The sequence below is a fragment of the Mus pahari genome, chromosome 2 (assembly GCF_900095145.1).
Source record: "Mus pahari chromosome 2, PAHARI_EIJ_v1.1, whole genome shotgun sequence".
Lineage (NCBI taxonomy): Eukaryota > Metazoa > Chordata > Mammalia > Rodentia > Muridae > Mus > Mus pahari.
The window spans coordinates 129,043,604-129,061,350 of NC_034591.1; the positions used below are offsets into that span (position 1 = coordinate 129,043,604).

General features: G+C 48.1%; 2 protein-coding genes across 10 annotated transcripts; one reads left to right on the forward strand and one right to left on the reverse strand.

Moving 5' to 3' along the window:
* Positions 1-239: 239 nt before the first annotated feature.
* Brpf1 (bromodomain and PHD finger containing 1) lies at positions 240-17,140 on the forward strand. Of its 9 annotated transcripts, none has more exons than XM_021191790.1 (14): positions 240-672; positions 2,535-3,140; positions 6,674-7,633; positions 8,602-8,764; positions 9,134-9,265; positions 9,620-9,766; positions 10,489-10,798; positions 11,121-11,441; positions 11,748-12,032; positions 12,525-12,672; positions 13,815-13,951; positions 14,054-14,172; positions 14,498-14,652; positions 16,270-17,128. In XM_021191790.1, the coding sequence occupies exons 2-14, from the start codon at positions 2,545-2,547 to the stop codon at positions 16,451-16,453; spliced, it is 3,657 nt and encodes a 1,218-aa protein (XP_021047449.1). In that variant the 5' UTR covers positions 240-672; positions 2,535-2,544; the 3' UTR covers positions 16,454-17,128. The 9 variants fall into 9 exon arrangements, with proteins under 9 accessions (XP_021047449.1, XP_021047446.1, XP_021047452.1 ...); XM_021191793.2 differs by having other exon boundaries at positions 464-672; positions 9,620-9,748; positions 16,270-17,140; XM_021191789.2 differs by having other exon boundaries at positions 584-672; positions 11,118-11,441.
* Positions 273-953, reverse strand: LOC115063404. The gene has a single exon (XM_029535290.1). The coding sequence runs from the start codon at positions 774-776 to the stop codon at positions 273-275; it is 504 nt and encodes a 167-aa protein (XP_029391150.1). The 5' UTR covers positions 777-953.
* Positions 17,141-17,747: the final 607 nt, after the last annotated feature.

Consider the following 17,747-nt stretch of genomic DNA (forward strand, 5'->3'; position numbering starts at 1 on the left):
CGGCGGCGGAGGGGGAGGGGAGGAGGGCGGGCTCCTCACGCCCAGCCTCGCGCTGCCGGTCCGTAGTCGCAGATTCGCCACAAACGGCCCGAGGACTCCCCAAAACTGAGCTTTCGGTCGCCAGAAACTCCCCTTAGAACATGGAGGCGCTCGCTGAGCCCCGTAAGGTGTCCAGAGATCCTTTTCAGGCCCACAGGCTGGTCTCAAGCTCCTCAGTAGACCGGCGAGGAGCCGTGGCGAAAGTGCGTCTATACAGCGCCACGGAACCACGTTTACCCTGGCGGACGCCGTCGCCGTCGCTGCTGCTGCCGCCGCTGCCACAGCCTTTGCCGCCACGGTCTCGCCGCTGCTGTCCCTGTGCCGCCTCCAGGAGCTCCCCCATTGTCCTGGCGGCACCGGATTCCCAGGCCAGAAGATCCAAAAGCTCGGGAAAAGCGAAGGTGTTTGCGGAATTGCGACGCTGGGGCACCGGCGGGACCAGGAGTGGCAGGGGTCAGCGCGGGAAGCCGGGGGAGCCGGGCCAGAGCGTGCGGGGCAGGAGCCCGGGCGGCCAGCTTTGCGTCCGAGAGTTCGGGTTTCCCCTTCTCGGCCCGCCTCTCGTCGCCGGCCTCCCACACGGGGTTGGAGCCCCGGCGGGCGCCCCCGGCGATGAGCCCGGACTGGAGGTGGCCGGTGAGTACGGGCCGGGGCCGGGAGGTAATGCCAGTGGAGAAGGGGCAGCCCCGGCGAGGCGCCTTAGACTCCTCCTGAGCCCCTCGAGCAGGGAGAATTGACATGCCATTCGTTCGTGGGGAGCGTCCGCGACAACAGTGTCCCTTTGAGGCTGCCTGGGCCAGTGGCTGAAGGGAAACCTTGTTTGACTTGTTACACTTTGACAAAAGGGAAGCGGCGCAGCATCCGGGAGATTGGGCTCTCGCCCCGCGGGCCTTGTCCCACCCCCTACCCCTTACTTCCTTCAGCTCCTGGAGTTCCCGGGAGTAGGTGCTTCCGCCATCCCCAAGGGCCCCCAGGGCTTTCAGAGCTAAGCTCTGGTCTCACCTTCGTGCCTCTGACGCCAGGTCCCTTGGGGCACTGTGCTAGTTCGAGAACCAGGGCAGCAAAGCCAGAACGGCAGCGTTCATCAGGGACCTGGCTTGGAAAGAGTTGAGCTTGTTTGTTTTGTGTTTAAAGGCACAGCAGCAGGTAGGAAATACAAGTGAATTGGAATTGAATGTGTAGCTTGGCTGACTTGCTGTCGATAGATGGATGGGAGCTGCCCATTCTCGTGGTTAAGCCTCAGGAGGAGGAAGGAAAGGCTGAGAGTTAGTGTTTGTCAGGGAGGTTAGGCAGGCCCTGCATTGGTGGTCCCAGGCACCGTAGTTCAACTAGTCCTGAGAGAAATTGAAACGGTACCAGGCTAAGCTGGGCTCCCTAGGGTTTGGTGCCATCTGCTGTCTCTACTCACCCAGAAACTGAGGTGGGGGAGGGTTAGCCCTTGAGAACCTTGGAACATAATGCCTAGACTTTTGTGATCATGTTTGTGTCCTTCGAGCCTGGCATTCGAGGCCCTGAGTTAATATTGCATGAATCAGTAAATGAGGAAACCGTTTGTCCTGCGGAAATGACCACTTTTACAAGGTTTCTCCCTAGATCGCCCCACCCAGTTCCAGGGTGAGGTTCCCCATTAAGACTTCAGCAATTCGTTGATTATGTAGTCCAGTGGTCTCTGGTGGAAGCTAGGACTCAGTCGTTGACCACTCACTCAAGCATACAATAAGCAACTTTTAATGCTTAATCTCATCTTCCTCAACTCCTAAGTTGGTGGTCTTCTCATTCAGCTATTCAACAGGTTTCATAGTATTTGCCCAGGCTTGGGAGTCCAATGCATGCTAGGAACTGGGGATTTAGAAGTAAATAGGTCTGGTATCTACTGAAGATCTCCTAGTAGAATGGGAGAAAACCAGAAAATGTCACACTGGAGGTGAGAATAAAATGCCATGGAAACAGTTTTTCCTTGAGAGAGTGAAAAAAAAGTCATAATAAAAGTGTCATTTGAACTAGGTTTTGAAGAATTTGTAGGAGCCTACCATTCAACATTCCTAATTGAGAGCCCTTTGAACCTTGAGAGATTATAACATGCAGGGAATTATATGCTGCAGTGTGTAGACAACCATATCTACTGAAAAGAATCTAGAAAGGAAGACTAGGGCCAGAGAGCAAAAGGAATTCCTTGAATGTTATATTAGATGGCCTGAATATTATCCTAAGAAGCTGGAGAGCAGCTGGAGGCTTTAAGTAATGTAATTGGTATGATCATTGCTACTTAGTAGAAAGATCACTTTATGTGAGACTAAGCTAATGGAATTGAGACATAGGCAGCAATAGGTCTTAAGGGCCCAGACTAGGACCTTTGTAAAGAAGCTGGCACCTAGAGATGTCTAAAGAGACTGGCCAGGACATGGTGACCTTGTGAAAAGGAAGGCTGGAGAAAATCTACTGTACGGTGTGGGAGCTGTAAACTGTCAGACCTGTGCTAATTGATCTGTGTATTCTAGATGTGACAGCATGGGGGTGGACTTTGATGTGAAGACCTTCTGCCACAACTTGCGGGCAACTAAGCCACCATATGAGTGCCCTGTGGAGACTTGCCGCAAGGTTTACAAAAGTTACAGTGGTATTGAGTACCACCTGTACCACTATGACCACGACAGCCCACCACCCCCACAGCAGACCCCGCTGCGCAAGCACAAAAAGAAAGGGCGCCAGTCACGACCAGCCAACAAGCAGTCACCCAGCCCCTCTGAAGTCTCACAGTCACCAGGTCGAGAGGTGATGAGCTATGCTCAGGCCCAGCGCATGGTAGAAGTGGACCTTCATGGCCGTGTCCACCGAATCAGCATCTTTGACAACTTGGATGTGGTGTCAGAGGATGAGGAGGCCCCTGAGGAGGCCCCTGAGAATGGCAGCAACAAGGAAAACACTGAGACACCTGCAGCTACACCTAAGTCAGGCAAGCATAAGAACAAGGAGAAACGAAAAGACTCTAACCACCACCATCACAGCGCTCCTGCTAGTGCTGCTCCCAAACTGCCTGAGGTAGTGTATCGTGAGCTGGAGCAAGATACCCCTGACGCACCACCCCGGCCCACTTCCTACTACCGGTAAGACCACCACCATCTCCTACCTCTAGAAAACCAATCAAAACCAAGCAAGATGGCAGTCTGATAGGAGACAGCGTGTGAAGGAGAGCACTAGTCTGCCAAGGCATTGTGAACCGTCTGTCCTTTAGCCCTACTGGCACATGCCAGGTTCTGGGTTCTCTCCCTTCCTGCTCCCTTTGTAAAAAATTTTTTAGGGATTGATTTTTTTTTTGTATGTATGTGTTTTGGTTTGTTTCTGTTTTTGAGACAGTCTTGACAGTTTTTCCATACTGAACGGGCAAGAGGGCCACCTACCTCTTCTCCTGAATGTTGTACACCTAGCTATAGCCACATCTTTATTTTTAGAACTCGCTCAAAGCAGTCCTTGTTCCCATTTGCCATGCCTGTCAAAAGTCACTTGTAGGAATCTCTGAACTGAGTTTGAGACCCATGTCCACCAAGCTTCAAAACTGCACTGTTTCCTGCACCCAGCATCCTGCTTCTAAAGCCCTCATCCGCAGAGCAGGTGCATTGCTCCTCCCTAGGGCAGGACATTGGCTTCATAAGGCCCCAAACATGAATGATAAATCTGATGTAATCTCCCCACTGTTTTGTTACTGTCACCTGTCCTTTAACAGCTTTGTGAGCAGGATTTCATTGTTGACATACTACCTTTCCAGGGCTCTTGTTTATTTGTTTATTTATTTATTTATGTGTGTGTGTGTGTGTGTGTGTGTGTGTGTGTATGTGTATGAGAGAGAGAGAGTGCGAGAGAGCACGCAAGCGAGCGAGCTTAAAAGCTTAAAGTCATTTACTGTCATACAGAGACCAGGCAATATGGCCTCAGAGTTTCTATGCACCTGGCCTGCTCAGAGATCCTTTTTCCATGCAGAGAGAGAGAGGAATTAACGTTTTGCTAGATCATGGTATATGTCACTTGATGTAGTGTCCCATGTCCCCCTAAATACAATATTCATATACATATATATGTGAACGAATGAGTTACTTTTGTAAAAACCTGAGAAGATCTAAGGTCATCATTCTAATAACATATATAGATCTCTTCTCTTTTGTCCAAGTTTAAGCAAGTCTTCCTTACTTTTTCTTCTTACATCCAGTCCCCCTTTCTTGTTTTTCCACTCTTCTCTTTTCTCTTAGAATTTACCGTGCTCTCTTTACCGCAAGCACAGGCCCTTCTTTGGGCCTTCCTTTCCTCCAGTGACTCTTGGTATAACCTGCTCTCACAGGCAGTCCACCCCAACTTGCAGAGCTCCTTTTCTTCCTCTCTACACATAGTCACTTTCTTCCTGGATCAGACCTTTTCTCCAGATGAGCAGTTTTTAGCTGGTTGCAGGCAGTTAGGAGCTGTGTTGTTATAGTTAACAAATTCCCCATGTTTTGAAATGATTTACTTTTGTAAAAACCTGAGATGGTCTGAGGTCATCATCACTCTAATAACATAATTTTCTCTTGCTCAAATTCCAGTCCACTTCTTGAGGGGGAAAGAGAGGGTGGTGTGTCAAGAATTGTATAACATACAGCCCACCTATCTGTGCCACAGTCTGTAATCTGGGAACCTGTGGGAGTGTGTTATATACTATCACATGACAGTTGGTGTGTCATGGCAGAGGAATAGGCAAGACCTGACGTTTGAGAGAACTAGTATAAACCCTAGAACTGTCCAGCTAGTTCATTCCAGCTCTGACCATACCCTTATTCCGGGAGCACAGTTGCACTAGAAGACAGGGAAAGAACTAAGGAAGAAGCTGCCCCCTATGCACATTTTACTCTCTCCTCCCTGCCACCCTCAAAATGCCTTTCAGTTGAACAACACTGAGGACCTATTTCTGTACAGTGAATCAGATACGATCCCTGCCTCTGATAGAGAACAAGTTAGGAACAAACAGCTATAATTCAAGACAAGGTGGGTTAGGGTTATACAAAGCTAATAATTGACCTATATTGAACATTTGCTCCATGTGAAGCACTGTTCTAAGTGTCTTCCTTTATTATTTCATGCTCACAACAATTATGGCAGGCATATTATCATTATTTCTCTATAGATAAGGAAACCAGGGCCCAGGGAGTTCAAGAGCTTAAAGTCATTGACTGTCATACAGAGACCAGGCAATATGGCCTTGGAGTTTCTATGCACCTGGCCTGCTCAGAGATTCATTTTCCATGTAGAGAGGGAGAATTAATGTTTTCCTAGAACATGGTGTATGTCACTTGATTTAGCCTCCCATGTCCTAAATACAAGGTCTCATGTATCTTAGACTGGCCTCCAACTCACAGGGTAGTAGCCTTGAACTCTTGATTCTTCTGCCTCTACTTCTTGAGTGCTAGGATTTACAGGTATGTTATCACACCTGGTATTATAGAGTGCCAGGGATTGAACCAGGGCTCTGTGGGGATTAAACCAGGACTTTGTGCATGCTAGGCAAGCACTCTACCAAGTGAGAGTAACTCCAGCTCCTTGGCTGGAGCTATTTCTCTTATAATGCTATTTAAAGTTATCATTTACTAATTATAGCTCTTGTGTTATCACTTAATACAAGGTACAGGGCAGAGCAGTGCTGTTCTGAAGGTGGCAGAGTGCAGAGACAAAATTTAAAACCATGTTTCTTCAAAGCCAAAGTCCTATTCTTGTCTTATACTATATAATAGACAATGCCAGAGTCTAGTCAGCTTAAGACAGGGCAATGTGCATGCCTGCTGTGTCATAGCCACCTGGAGCAGCCCTCTGCTCTAGCTTGCAGGCTCAGAGAATTCCAAAGTGGATGTGGAAAAGGCTAGGGGCAGCGAATGGATGCCATTCTGTCACTCCCTGGTGATATGACCTATCTGTGATAGGTTGTTAACATTTTTCTCAAAGCTTCAATTCATCTAAAATCACACCCTCAGTCTTCTGTCACTGTGGATAAATAAATGATAATAAAGATGATCTGTTAGCTATTACCAGAATAGCTGTACCTTGGCCTAGTGCCTTGCCCATAATGAATGCTCAGTCAGTTGTAGCTATTATCTTTCAAGGCTTTTCAGAGAACAAACAGGATATATAGAATTTGAGAGACTGCTAACATCTTCTGAGAGAACAGCCTTGTGTCTTTGGTACTTGTCATCTTTGCTAAAGGCCTGTATTCATTTGCCAGTGATGTCCAAGGAATTGCCTTCCTCTGACAGTACAGTCCCCCATACTTTCACAGGAAACCTCCCTGTTCCAGCATTGCCCATTTAGGGGTCTGTCTAAGCCTCTATACTTCAGGGAAGACATCATCATGTGATAGCCACAACATGAGTACTAGAGACGTGGGCCTGTCTGTGTTCATGACCAGGTTCTTGGGCACTTTTTGAGGAAGTTAACTTCTCCCACATTTAGGCCTCCTTTTCTACAAGACAGGAATGATTCTAGTACTATAAATGTGGGGTTAAGGTAAGGCTAGAGTGATACATGTATACATGGGCAGAGGCTGAGTGCTTGGAAGCAAGAACAATGCTTTGTCTGAAGGAAAAATATCAGCCATTTGATGCCAAGCTGCCTGTGTGCACTGCAGGTACATCGAGAAATCTGCAGAAGAGCTGGATGAGGAGGTGGAGTATGACATGGATGAAGAGGACTATATCTGGCTGGATATCATGAATGAGCGGCGGAAGACTGAGGGTGTAAGTCCCATCCCACAAGAGATCTTTGAGTACTTAATGGATCGTTTGGAGAAGGAGTCGTACTTTGAGAGTCACAATAAAGGTGACCCCAATGCACTAGTGGATGAAGATGCCGTGTGCTGTATCTGCAATGATGGCGAGTGCCAGAACAGCAATGTCATCCTCTTCTGTGACATGTGTAACTTGGCTGTGCACCAGGAGTGCTACGGTGTCCCCTATATCCCTGAAGGCCAGTGGCTGTGCCGCCGTTGCCTGCAGTCACCTTCTCGTGCAGTGGATTGTGCTCTGTGCCCCAACAAGGGTGGTGCCTTCAAGCAGACAGATGATGGCCGCTGGGCCCACGTGGTGTGTGCCTTGTGGATCCCTGAAGTTTGCTTTGCCAACACAGTCTTCCTAGAACCTATTGACAGCATTGAGCACATCCCACCAGCTCGGTGGAAGCTCACCTGCTACATTTGTAAACAGCGGGGCTCTGGAGCCTGCATCCAGTGCCATAAGGCCAATTGCTACACAGCCTTCCATGTGACATGTGCCCAACAAGCTGGCCTTTACATGAAGATGGAACCTGTGCGGGAAACAGGTGCCAATGGTACCTCCTTTAGCGTCCGCAAGACAGCCTACTGTGACATCCACACACCCCCAGGTTCTGCTCGTCGCCTGCCTGCCCTATCCCACAGTGAAGGTGAGGAAGAAGAGGATGAAGAAGAAGATGAGGGTAAAAGCTGGAGCTCAGAGAAGGTCAAGAAGGCCAAGGCCAAGTCCCGGATTAAGATGAAGAAAGCTCGGAAGATTTTGGCAGAGAAGAGGGCAGCAGCACCTGTGGTGTCCGTGCCCTGCATCCCGCCACACAGGTACACAGGCAGCAGTGGGCAGGGAAGGGAGGGAGAAACACTCAGAAGGACTGGGGCCTGAGTAGAATGGCCTGCTTGCCTTCCTATCAGGAGTGCATGGTAGTTAAAAAGTAAGTAAATTTAAAGGGGGTGATCTTAAGGAAGATATCTGACTTTTGCATTAGGGGCCAGAAATACTGAACCGTTATCTGGCAGACCGAGCATGTGTTTAAACTACCCTTTTTGATGGTGCAGTTAAGATGAAACCGCCATAGGAAAAGTGACCTTCCCATGAAGGGAGAATCAATGGTCTGATATGCTTTAGCATGCATAGGGACCTAGGTTCAGTCCCCAGCACAGAAAATAAAAGTGCAACTTGATTATGCACCAGAAGTGCTACAGTGTCTGCTGTGTTCCTAAGGGCCATCTTCCCAAGCTGTGGACTGTGCCCTGTAGAGTGCTGTTCAAGTCAGACTGTGATGTCAGTTGGTTTTAACTGCCTTGTGTTGTCTAGTAGACTTCACCATGGTTTTCTGCTGTACTTGTACTTTATCTTCACTTGATCTTAGGAAAAAGGCCAACAACTTTGTCTTCTGCACAGTCTGAGAGATCAAGTCTAGTTAGCCATGCCTACGCTGCAGTGAGTAAGCAGACTGATACTGTTCTGCTTAGTGCTAAGAGCTCGGTTTCCTCTCTGCTATGTTGTGCCACTCAAGGCACTTTTAATTATTCCTTAAACCCAGAGTTCCAAACTATTCCTTTTTGAGACAGAATCTCTTGTAGGCTGGGCTTGAACTCCATATATAGTCAAATGTGACCTTGAGCTTCTGCATCCTTTTACCCTCACCTCTCTTGTTTCTGGGAATATGGTGTGAGCTACCATGCCTTATTTTCCAGACCTTTTTGATGAGCATCAGTGCCCACACTTATCCTAATTCAGGAACTCTTACTGGCAGTCAGGACCTAACATGGTTTTATTTTGTTCCCAGGCTCAGTAAGATCACCAACCGCCTGACCATCCAGAGGAAGAGCCAGTTCATGCAGAGGCTGCACAGCTACTGGACTCTAAAACGACAATCACGGAATGGGGTCCCACTACTCAGGCGCCTGCAAACACACCTTCAGTCTCAGAGGAACTGTGAACAAGTTGGGGTACCGTGTCCAAATCCTGTGGGCTGTGGAAACTAGTACCAAAAGGGCAAGGACTAAAATGTGTAGCAATAGCCTCCAGCATCAAAGAGCTTATGATTATTCTAAGTTAAATTAACATCCCCACCCCAGTGCAGGCTCAACATGAGATCTGTGTATTATCAGCTTTGTGGAAAGGCATTGTTCCTGTGAGTTCATTAATTCAGCAAACATACCAAGCATTTTCTAGGTGCTAGCCCCTGGTAACACGTGGATAGTGGTGCTTTGGTAAATTACTGGGTTTCCTCCTTCGCCTAGGTTTCCTGGGTACTCCTCTTCTGGACTCTTCTCTGGCTTTCTTACCATCTTCTGATGCCCCTTGTACCTCTACAGAGAGATTCAGATGATAAAAACTGGGCCCTCAAAGAACAGCTCAAGTCCTGGCAGAGACTGCGGCATGACCTGGAGCGAGCTCGACTGCTGGTGGAGTTGATCCGCAAGCGAGAGAAACTAAAAAGGGAGACGGTGAGTGCTCCTGGGCCATCCCTGGTTCTCAAAGTAGAACACATCTCTGGGGAAGGGAATGTGTATGGCCAACAAGCATCAAGGCCCATAATGGCATTGTGAGTTCCAGCATTATATGCTTTTAGGCCTGTGGGAAGCCAAATGTTAAAGGAGATTGCACAAAATCCAAACCTCTGTGACCCGGGCAGCTCAGTCCAGGAGTTCAAGGAACGGGGACCAAAGTAGATAAAGACAGCTTTCTTTCATGGGGTCTGAATGAGAAAAGCATGTTCCTAAGCCAGCAAGGATCATCTCCTTTGCCCTCTGCTGAGGGACTGGCCAGGACCTGGCTGATCCAGCCTTTTTGTGTGTCAGATCAAGATCCAGCAGATTGCCATGGAGATGCAGCTGACCCCTTTCCTCATTCTCCTCCGAAAAACCTTGGAGCAGCTCCAAGAGAAGGACACAGGCAACATCTTCAGCGAGCCGGTCCCTCTGTCTGAGGTAACCGAATTGGACGAAGTAAGAACCCCTTCCCCTCACTCCAACTTCTTTTTCTTCCTCTCCCAGTTGGACCCCTCCCTGACGCAGGTCTGACCCCGGGACTAGGTTGGGACCTAAGTGTAAAGGATTCGGTGGCTCTGGGGCAGAATGAACTGAGCTACATGTATTACCTCGACTCTTGTCTATCCTTATCGCACCCCAAGAACTCAGAATGGAAGGCCATCTGCACTCCTTCCCCAGAGTCTGCCAGATCACGGGGCAGGAAGATGCTTTCAGGGTGTGCAACCCTAGAATAGAAACTCTAGAAGACTAAGAATTTAAAGAGCCAACTCTGAAGCCCTAGGTTGACCCTTGTCTCTGAAATGAGACATTTGAGGCAGCAGCCTTACCACAAACCTTATGACAAACAAGAACAACAATATACAAGATGGTATAATTTTTAGAGAATTCTCATGACTTTTTTCTCATTAAAGCTGCCAGTGGCCAATAAATGTATTTGTCTGCATTTTTATTTCTATTTCCAGGAGAGGAAAATAAGGCCGAGGAAGGTTAAGAGACTTACCAAGGTCACACAGCTTGTGACTAGTAAATCCAGAACTAGAACGTCCCCTTGTACTACATGCCTGCCTCTTAACTATGGTGGGAGGTGGTTGCTAGATGCATTTTAGGGGGTCTGTTAAGAGTAGGGTTTGGGAGAATGAGAATAGATTTCCACTTAGACACTTACCCTGCTCTCCCAGGTACCCGACTACCTAGACCACATCAAAAAGCCCATGGACTTTTTCACCATGAAGCAGAACTTGGAGGCTTACCGCTACTTGAACTTTGATGATTTTGAGGAGGACTTCAACCTCATTGTCAGCAACTGCCTAAAGTATAATGCCAAGGACACCATCTTCTACAGAGCAGCAGTGCGACTCCGTGAGCAGGGTGGTGCTGTGCTCCGTCAAGCCCGGCGACAGGCAGAAAAAATGGGCATTGACTTTGAGACGGGCATGCATATCCCTCACAACCTGGCCGGAGATGAGGTCTCACACCACACTGAAGATGGTGGGTGATAAGTCATCCGCATGTATTGAGGGCAATGCTGTAGATATGGACAACTTTCCTAAAGTCCCCGGGAGCAGGCAGTATAGGCAGAAAGCAGCTGGGCTGAGCAACAGCAGGCTCTTCCCCAGGAATTTTCTCTCAAAAGCCAGACTGAGTGGAATGGATGGCTGGGCCACCATTCTACATACTAGTGCTGCTGTTTTACAGTTGTTCTAGGAGAAGCCAATGGGAAGAATGGGTTTCCTCTTGCCTGCCCAGGTTCAAGGGGCCCAATGAGCTGCTTTGAGCCTGATTTTTCTCCCCCCCCAACTCTCCCTAGCAGTAGAGGAAGAACGGCTGGTCCTGCTGGAGAACCAGAAACACCTTCCAGTAGAAGAACAGCTGAAGTTGTTGCTGGAGCGGCTGGATGAAGTCAATGCTAGCAAGCAGAGTGTGGGCCGCTCCCGGCGTGCAAAAATGATCAAGAAGGAGATGACGGCACTGCGGCGGAAGCTTGCTCACCAGCGGGAGACTGGCCGGGATGGGCCTGAGCGTCTTGGCCCCTCAGGTCGGGGCAATCTGACACCCCACCCAGCAGCCTGTGACAAAGATGGACAGACCGACAGTGCCGCAGAAGAGAGCAGCAGCCAGGAAACAAGCAAAGGTCTGAACCCTATAGCAAGGTGGACCCCAAATCAAGTCAGTTTTTACCTCTGATGCATGTACTCAGCCCTGCTGTCCCCAAAGCAGAGGTCCTGCATGGCTAGCTATACTTCCTTCTTCATTACCCAGTCAGGGGCTTCTTAGCTACCTCTCTGGCTGTTGGTATGAGTTGTTATAAATCCCAGGCCCCCAAATCACCTCATTTTAGATGATGATTCTGTATTCCCAGGGTGTGACCCTGGACATCTACCCTTCCTTCTCATGTCAGGCCTCTCACCAACTCTCCTTCTCTCTTTCTCTGCTCCAGGCCTGGGTCCCAACATGTCCTCAACCCCCGCACATGAGGTGGGCAGGAGAACCTCAGTTCTGTTCTCCAAAAAGAACCCGAAGACAGCTGGACCGCCCAAGAGGCCGGGCCGGCCCCCCAAAAACCGGGAGAGCCAGATGACCCCCAGCCACGGAGGCAGTCCTGTGGGGCCCCCTCAGCTCCCCATCATGGGCTCCCTACGTCAGCGCAAGCGGGGTAGGAGCCCCCGGCCCAGTTCAAGCTCAGACAGCGACAGTGATAAGTCCACAGAAGATCCCCCAATGGGTGAGCCTCATCATCACCCAGCCCCCAGTTCCCCCTCTCCCCTGAGAGTGAGCAAAGCTGCCATTCTTCCCAGCTTATTTCAAGCTCTCCCTTTGTTTCCCTATAATAGACAGTCAAGGAGTCTTAATTTCACCCCACCCCCACCCCCACCTTTCGTTTATAAAAACTGAGGCCCAGAGATACCACCCAGCCAGGTTCACAGCTACACCCCTCCCCACCATCACTTGACCTTTTCTCTTCTCTTCTGTCTTGGGAACTTCCTGCCCTTTAAGCCTTTATGTCTTTAGGCCAAGGGAAGGTGAAGTGAGGGTCAGGGCAGAGCTTTGCCCAGCTGTGGTAGAACTGCCCAGAGCTATCTCCGCTGGCCAAAGTTGAAGGACATTTTCAGCCCAGAAAGAACACCCAAACTCTTGATTTCATCTTACCCCATGCTGGCTCTGATCTACATCTTCCTGACCAGTTGGTTCCTTCCCTCCTCCTCTTCCCTCTAAGACTTACCAGCCAATGGCTTCAGCAGTGGGAACCAGCCAGTGAAGAAGAGTTTCTTGGTGTACCGTAATGACTGCAACCTTCCCCGAAGCAGCTCAGACTCTGAGTCCAGCAGCAGCAGCAGCAGCAGTGCAGCCTCAGACCGGACCAGGTACCAGCCCTACAGATGGGAGGCAGGCCGCAGGATGCCTTTACAGGTTTCCCACTGGAAGTCGGGTTGCAGCCATTTCAGTCCAAAGGAAAGAGTTCAAACCTAAATGTCCCTGTAAAATAAATGAATGGATTAGTCATCCTAACAGAACAAAAGACGCTGTCATAGGTTAAGTTGATGTTTTAGAGCAGTGCAAACTGGTGCCTTGTAGCTAGGATTTAGCCATCAGACATACTTTATTTTGGCCAGTAAGATGTTTTTTAAAACTGAAGCCAGACGTGGTGGTGCACACCTTTAATCCCAGCACTTGGGAGGCAGAGGCAGGTGGATCTGAGTTCAAGGCCAGCCTGGTCTACAGAGTGAGTTCCAGGACAGCCAGAACTATACAGAGAAACCCTGTCTCAAAATACCAAAAAAAAACAAAAACAAAAACAAAAACAGCTGAATACAGGAGCTGCTCTTCCTGGTCCAATTTCTAGCACTCACATAGTATAGCTCTAGTTCCAGGGGGATTGGATGCCCTTCGCTGGCTTCCACAGGCACTGATACATGGTACACAGACATACATACAAGTAAAATGCTCATACAGATAAAATCTTTTTAAAAATCCCAAAAGACAAAACCCCAAAAGGATAGAATTACATTTATTTAAAAAGCAAAAACTGAATCCACATAAAATTCTCAGACTCTATGTTCTCTTTAAAAATCAGAGTATCAGCTGGGTATGGCAAATCATATATAATCCCAGCACTTGGAAGATTGGAGTAGAATTGCTGCAAGCCAAAGGTCAGCCTGGGCTATGGAATAAGCCATCTCAAGGACTGGAGCTATAGCTTCTTGGTGGAGCACTTGTCTAGCTTGTGAGGCCCTAGGATCAATTTCAAGTGCTTCAGAGCACTAAGAGAGGAAGGAGCATCTGACAGGTCTGGTTGGTGGTGTTTGTAGGCAAGCATGGTTCCGCTCAGTGACCGAATTCTACATTAATCTGAATCCCAGCCTAACGTCTAAGGGTATGTGCATTGCAAACTTCATATAGTCTCAGCTTTTCAAAAGTCTAGGTTTGGGGACTTAACAAGGAGAGGAGCCCTGCCTGCCATTCCCCATTTCCCCCTGTGAATTGCATTCCGAATGTCTTTCCACAGCACAACTCCCTCAAAACAAGGCAGGGGCAAGCCCTCTTTCTCTCGGGGCACATTCCCAGAGGACAGCAGTGAAGATACCTCAGGCACTGAGAATGAGGCCTACTCCGTGGGCACTGGCCGCGGCGTGGGCCACAGCAGTAAGTACCCTCACCCAAAGTCAGGGGTGCTGGGGACCCAGTTCCAAGGCCTTGCCAGCCCCCCAGCTGCTGATCCGCCCCCTCTCTCCCGTTCCTGTGAAGTGGTAAGAAAGAGTCTGGGTCGAGGAGCTGGCTGGCTGTCAGAGGATGAGGACTCCCCATTGGATGCTCTGGACCTTGTGTGGGCCAAATGCCGAGGCTATCCATCATACCCAGCTCTGGTAGGCCTATGGTTTCTCTTGTTCTTACCCCTGGCTTTGCAGCCCTAGGACTGGGATTCATAAGTGTAGCCTTGTCCTCTCCCTGCCAAGCTATGGAGTACAGGGCTCCTTAGCAGGTAGACTGGTAGGCACATGTGTTTCAGTACCTCAAAGAGATCCCAGTCAGTTTCCCACCTCTCCCTATCTCCTTTTGCACCCTAGGTTCTGAAATAATATGGGTCAATACTGTAACCCCAGTAACATGTTCTTTGAGTTAATAGATAGGGCTAGCTAGCTTCAGGGAGGAAGTGATCTATACATAACTGGGCTTGTATTATACCCTCAGATCATTGATCCAAAGATGCCCCGAGAAGGTATGTTCCACCATGGGGTTCCTATCCCTGTACCACCACTGGAGGTCCTAAAACTTGGGGAACAAATGACACAGGAAGCCCGAGAGCATCTCTACCTCGTTCTCTTCTTTGACAACAAACGAACCTGGTAAGGAAAGATGGACGCATCTGGTGTGACTTAGAGTCACAGATATGTACAGCCATAATGTAATGTGGCAGCAGACTGCCAAGAGACACTACGACACTACAAATGATTAGGTTATTACAAAGTGTAAATGGTGGTGGTGGTGGGGAACACACTTAGAATAGCTCTAAGAAAAGGGTGTGTTGGTCCTTAGTCTGACGCACTGAGTAGGCAGTAGCTGGCAAACAGCTGTAACTAGAAACCAAAGGACCATCAGTGACTGACAGATTTAGGGTGGCTCTCTGCCCACATTGATGGCTTCTAGACTTATTTTTTTCCATTTTTTTTCCTCTATAGTAACAAGATGAGGAAAACCAAACAAACATTTAAACTTTAAATCCCTCCTGTCAAAATCATGTTAATTGCCTGCAGATAATAATTTGTAGTCTCCCTAAAGCAGCTGGGACAGGATTTTTGCATCCAAAAGATGCCCTGTGGTTATGCTGTAGAATTAATATGCCTTCCCAGTGAGAACTCATCACACTTAAGAATTTAATAAAGGGCCGGGTATGGTGGCACATGCCTTTAATACCAGCACTTGGGAGGCAGAGACAGGTGGATTTCTGAGTTCGAGGCCAGCCTGGTCTACAAAGTGAGTTCCAGGACAACCAGGGCTATACAGAGAAACCCTGTCTCGAAAAACCAAAAAAAAAAAGAATAAAGGAAAGTCTCTAATAATAGCATGCAACTGGTGCTGGCACAAAAGGGAACCAGCCTCAAACACAAAATTTTACCAACTTATAGACTAGCGTGTGCGTGTGTGCATGTATATGTGTGTATGCCTTAGGCTTATACATCTCATGTTCACCATCATCCTTAAATCTCTTTCAGATCATGGCCCCAGGTTGCACTTTAAACAATTTAAAGAGACAGGAGACTGCAATTCAGATGAGAGGGAGATTTATACAGCAAAGAAATTGCCAGAATTAAGTACACCAGTGTTGTTGTTTTCTGAATAGTTGTTACCTAGGGTCATCTTGGTCACTTGATAGAATTATGCTTTTCCTTATAAGTAATTTACTTCATGGCAGACCAGGATGCCATTCATAATAGTTGTCACTTGCACTGCAACCTTAGAGGCATGTTCTTTGATATGGAGATGGACCTGGTGGCTGGTTTTAAGTCAGTGTTGCCTCCTTTTGTTTTGGGAATCAAGATTAACTGTATTATCAATCTTGGTGAGCAGACATTAGCAGAAACATTTTCTCAGCAACCCCAGACTACCATTTTGGTACAGAATTTTCTCTCGTACAGTTTCTCACACACCTGGTTTGTCTGCTACTTACTTTTTAGTCATATTGGAGGCAGAATTCCTTTAGCTAACTTCTACTCATGTAACTCAGTATTTCCTAAGCAAGTCTTTTAGTAAATCCTTGTAGAAGCAATGTTATTGCCTCCATCGTCTCCTGATTCATTTACTCCCCCTGGTCTAACTGTTGCCTGGGCTGTTCTTCCCAATACACTACACAGTCCCTTGAGAGCAGGGATGCTGGGAGTCGGCATTCCTAATGGCATGGGGTTCAAAAGGGTGAGCACTCTTCTACCTGAAATCATACCTCATCATCTTACCTTCTCTGACAGGCAGTGGCTGCCCCGGACTAAGCTCGTTCCTCTGGGTGTGAACCAGGATCTAGACAAAGAGAAGATGCTGGAGGGCCGCAAGTCCAACATCCGCAAGTCAGTGCAGATTGCCTACCACAGGGCTCTGCAGCACCGAAGCAAGGTGCAGGGGGAGCAGAGCAGCGAGACCAGCGATAGTGACTGACACTGTCAGAGCCCGGTGGTGCTCTGTGTTGGCTCTCCTTCCCTTTGCTCATTGTCCTGGAGTGATACCGCCCTCTGCACTGATTAATTCCTGGTCTTGGGGCCAGTCTCAGGGGAAGTTGGGTAGGGGAGGTCCCTCCTGCCCTGAGTGCAGCTGGACTGTACAAAACACTCCAAGGGCCCATGGCCACTCAGTGCAAGGAGAGGAGAGGTCTCACAGGTCTAACGAGTTCAAGAACTCATGGCATTGTAGGGCAGGGTGGTGGGCCTCAGTTAGAATACTGTAAAATACAGGCCCTACCACCCTTACCTGCTCATGCCAGGGGAATTCCTAACTGCCTAGAGGCCTGAGGCCCTTGCAGGTGGTAAGGTAAACCAGCATCTTCCCAGCCTAGCAGTGGGATTGATGTCTGTCTAGCCTGGAAGAGGGCCACTAGGTGACCCCTCCCCTGCTGTTGTAAATACTGTAATTATTGGAGAATTTAAATTATTCTCATTTGTAACTGCGTTTCCGGGTCGCGCCAGAGTCATTTGGTACTAAAAAAAAAAAGAAAAAGAAAAAAAAAATGGAGCTTGTCTCTACTTCCTTTCCTTTTCCCATAGAATTCCCCCTACCTTTCAAACTGGTTTGTATTTATTTCAAAGGAAGAAAATATATTGATTCTTAGAAAATAAAGTCTATTTAGAATTCGTTCTTCTTGCCTTCTACTAGAGCAGAGGGATTCAGAGGGAGAGCTCTGTGCCTCATACTTGGGATGTACTTTGTGCCCAAAGGGTTGCTGATGACTGCATGGCAGTCATAAGACACCAGCAAGCTAGATAGAGTAGCACGGTTCTGTAATCTCAGGACCTGAGGTGCTGAGGCAGGAGAATTGCTACAAGTTCTAAGGGGAGGCAGAATAACATAACAACCTGTCTTTGAAGAGTTTCAATAGCAATGCTAAGTAAAAGCTCACATGTCCTATGTACTGAGTGTCAGGCACCGCCCTAAGTATCTAAAAATACATAAATTGTGTCTAATCCCTGCAGTAACTATGGATGGCTAATAATACGCTGCTATCTCCACAGTGACAGGACCATACTAAGTACCTTTAGATACACTGTTGTGTAATCTTTACAGTAATCATGGGGTGTGTTAATAACAGGTTGTTTACCTCAGATGCTAAGGTTTAGAAAAATTAACTCGCCAAAGTTCCTAAAACTAAGAAGTTGGAGAGCTAGGACTTAAACGCAGGTCCGTTAGTCTGGAAAGGTGTGTCTCTTCAGCTAGCATGCTAGGACCAGATGAGTCCACT

What these genes read in the sequence shown, in the direction of transcription:
- LOC115063404 (XM_029535290.1), bottom strand. Translation starts at nt 776, where the DNA reads ATGTCAATTCTCCCTGCTCGAGGGGCTCAGGAGGAGTCTAAGGCGCCT.
- Brpf1 (XM_021191786.2), top strand. Translation starts at nt 2,545, where the DNA reads ATGGGGGTGGACTTTGATGTGAAGACCTTCTGCCACAACTTGCGGGCA. An exon ending in AGGTAACCGAATTGGACGAA is followed by an intron (nt 9,767 to 10,488) that starts GTAAGAACCCCT and finishes CTGCTCTCCCAG; the next exon opens with GTACCCGACTACCTAGACCA. An exon ending in CACAGAAGATCCCCCAATGG is followed by an intron (nt 12,033 to 12,524) that starts GTGAGCCTCATC and finishes CTTCCCTCTAAG; the next exon opens with ACTTACCAGCCAATGGCTTC.